The following is a 2,320-nucleotide window of genomic DNA, read 5'->3' as shown; positions in this document are numbered from 1 at the left end:
ATCGGTGGCGCTGCCAACACCGCTGTCAACGCTGCCCAGAAGGGTATCGCCGCTGGCCTGAACATCGCCGGCCAGGGAGCCCAGGCCGCCGCCCTCGCCGCCAAGACCGGCATCACCGCCGGCCAGGGCATCCTCAAGACCGGCATCGCCGCCGCTGAGAACATCGCCGAGGTTGGCGCTGGCATCGCCGCCAACGCCGCTAAGGTCGGCGCCGGTCTGTTCGGCAACGCCCTCAACATGGGTCTGGGAGGCATCAGGACCGCTGCCAACATCGCCAACGCCGCCGTCGACACCGCTGCCAAAGCTGGCCGCACTGCCGCAGGCGCCGTCGGCACCGCCGCTGCCATCCCCATCGCCGCCGCCGGCTCCGTGTCCCTGCCCTCCGTCCGCCTCGCCGTCACCGCCTAAACGCGTCCGTGAGGAAAAGTGATCATGTCATCTGATCTCATGGTTGAATAAAACTGTTTGCAATTTCAATTTGAGGTTAGTGCTTTCCCCAGTGCAGCTGCTTACTTTTTACAGTTTGTTTGCCATGTCGTGTAATAATGGCAACGAACCCCAACGGCAGCGATAAAGGCTATGTGCGGGCGAGCGTGGGGCCGGGTGGCGCCGGCGCGGCTCTGTTCGTACTTGCGGGTATCGGTAGCGCAGTGCACGGCGCAGCGCCCTCCCGCGGGACGGAAATTGTATACGAACTTGAAACCAGTTTTTGCGGCCCTCTGGAGATGTCACCTAGGGAAGGGCACTCTTAATTGTCACACTCTAGCGGACCGACGATTTCAGAGTTCACATGTGCACTTCTAAAAATTTGTGAGTGCAAACCGGTGCACTCACAATTTTTTAGTGTCATGGTCAGAGTGCAAGAGTCACTCTGAAATTCTCTAAATGGCAATCTTAACTCTACCCTAAACTCACAATTGTACAGAACACTCAGAATATTGTGTCAGTTAGAATTTTCAGGGTGTCACTCTCAAAATTCTGAGTGCATTTCCAGTAGTGCTTTCCTTGTCTTAAACGCCCTTTCGCTAAGAGGGTTTTTTAAGAGGAGATTTTTATTTTTTATCAGCGGTCCACGCTTCTAAACAAATTGGCTGTGGGTGTTCTTATAGAATATTAAAAACGTGTGTTAAATTTCATAATTTAAACGAGTTTGGGTCAGGTAAGTGCGGTGCGAAAGACATTGCAGTAGGCGGTGAAAAAATCACAATCAAGAATCGATCTTGAAAGCAGATGATACAAATTTAAGAATAGGTCCATTTCTAATTTTCTCCCATATTCAGCTGACGTTTGTTTATGGCTGCTTATTGTTACTTGCTATTTTCTAATTCAGCGTTCTAGCGGCGTTGCGGTTGCGCAGAGCATAGGGCGCGAGCAGAGCGGCCGAACTCGGTGGCCTGTATTGTTGTGCAGGGTCAGAGCGCGGCCGTCGGGGCCTGCCCGGGATGCCTTCCCTCCCACAGAATTGTTAGTTGAGGGCCTGACGCGAACCGCGAACCTCAGCCAGGCACTCACTCGCACCCAGAAAGCTGTTTCTTTGAACTAAAGAAGTTTTATTCACTTCAACGAAAATTTCGTTCATATAACGAAAAAATTTCTTTCACAGAACGAAAGTTTTGGCAGATTGAACAAATTTTGTTTGAGCTAAAGAATGTTTTTCTTCTAATCAACAAAAATATCGTCAGTTCGGGATTTCGTCAATTCAAAGTTACGGTCATCTGGGTGCGTGCACCATGCCCCCAGCGCCAAATAAATTGTTTTGTAGTACCCACTTGGTTCTCTGTCCTTATCGAGAGTAAAAGCAAGATGACACCTTAAACATTTTAGACGTTTAGTCGAAAGGTATTTAAGGTATCGTCTGCTAAAAATGATAAATTATGATTTATAAGAAAACGAAAAGGCAAGTAAGTTCAAATTCACCAGAATTAGTATCTCAACATTTATTCATACAGATCAGATGACATGATCGCTGCTCCTCAGGGACGCGTTTAGGCGGTGACGGCGAGGCCGACGGAGGGCAGGGACACGGAGCCGGCGGCGGCGATGGGGATGGCGGCGGCGGTGCTGACTGCGCCAGCGGCAGTGCGACCGGCGTTGGCGGCGGTGTCGACGGCAGCGTTGGCGATGTTGGCAGCGGTCCTGATGCCTCCCAGACCCAGGTTGAGGGCGTTGCCGAACAGACCGGCGCCGACCTTGGCGGCGTTGGCGGCGCTGCCAGCGCCAACCTGGGCGATGTTCTCAGCGGCGGCGATGCCGGTCTTGAGGATGCCCTGGCCGGCGGTGATGCCGGTCTTGGCGGCGAGGGCGGCGGCCTGGGCTCCCT

At 52.9% G+C, this 2,320-nt stretch overlaps 2 protein-coding genes across 5 annotated transcripts in view; both read right to left on the bottom strand.

Moving 5' to 3' along the window:
• LOC113205360 (protein enabled homolog) overlaps nt 1-2,320 on the bottom strand; it is a 118,680-nt gene that overhangs the window by 73,348 nt on the left and 43,012 nt on the right. The window lies entirely within an intron of this gene.
• The window catches only part of LOC113205365 (uncharacterized), a gene marked incomplete in the record, with an annotated part of 1,687 nt that continues 1,289 nt past the window's right edge, over nt 1,923-2,320 (bottom strand). The window contains 1 exon segment of the mRNA XM_026420959.2: nt 1,923-2,320. Coding sequence (XP_026276744.2) covers nt 1,986-2,320 — 335 coding nt within the window.

Source organism: Frankliniella occidentalis, unplaced genomic scaffold (assembly GCF_000697945.3).
Source record: "Frankliniella occidentalis isolate FOCC.00 unplaced genomic scaffold, Focc_3.1 Scaffold97, whole genome shotgun sequence".
Classification (NCBI taxonomy): Eukaryota; Metazoa; Arthropoda; class Insecta; order Thysanoptera; family Thripidae; genus Frankliniella; species Frankliniella occidentalis.
This window is presented reverse-complemented; position numbering and strand designations above follow the sequence as displayed.